General features: G+C 37.4%; 1 protein-coding gene across 1 annotated transcript in view; it reads right to left on the reverse strand.

Annotated features, from left to right (window-relative positions):
* Nucleotides 1–484, reverse strand: part of LOC113341254 (phospholipid-transporting ATPase 3-like) — a 982-nt gene extending 498 nt beyond the window's left edge. The window contains exons 1-2 of the mRNA XM_026586201.1: nucleotides 384–484; nucleotides 186–292 (exon numbers count right to left, since the gene is read on the reverse strand). Of these exons, the coding sequence (XP_026441986.1) occupies nucleotides 186–292; nucleotides 384–404 (128 nt within the window). The 5' untranslated portion in view covers nucleotides 405–484. The remainder of the gene's footprint in view (nucleotides 1–185; nucleotides 293–383) is intronic.
* Between the last annotated feature and the right edge of the window lie 8 nt (nucleotides 485–492).

Genomic DNA, 492 nt, shown 5'->3' on the forward strand with positions numbered 1-492 from the left:
CGGGTTATTTCAGTGCACGATACTAAATAGAATTGGAAATTGAAGCATCAAATACGTAATACCGCATGCACTGAACCCCAACCAACCTAGTATATTATACACTTTACACACCGAAGTGTGGTGTTATAACGAAATAAAGACTACACAAAAGTATCTGCAAAGAGAGACATGTTTCCAAATCTCACCCTTGGTAGGTGAAGTCACCGAGAAGTGCCACAATGGGAACAAGAAGAACCGAGAGATAGAAATACACAGTACTCATTAGTATATAGATTACAAAGTACACGTTTTCCTGCAAACAGCATAGTAAGAGAGGTTCAGTTCTCATATTTAGTAACCCTTTCACAAAAAACAAACACATCCAATGAAAATAAGCAACTTACTTGTCTATCGTGTGGGGTCATAATTCCAGAATATATAAAGATGAATACGAACCATGCTAAAATACTTCCTCCCACACTTACTCGATGCCACCTTGTGATCAAATTACAT

This window comes from Papaver somniferum, unplaced genomic scaffold (assembly GCF_003573695.1).
Source record: "Papaver somniferum cultivar HN1 unplaced genomic scaffold, ASM357369v1 unplaced-scaffold_27416, whole genome shotgun sequence".
NCBI lineage: Eukaryota > Viridiplantae > Streptophyta > Magnoliopsida > Ranunculales > Papaveraceae > Papaver > Papaver somniferum.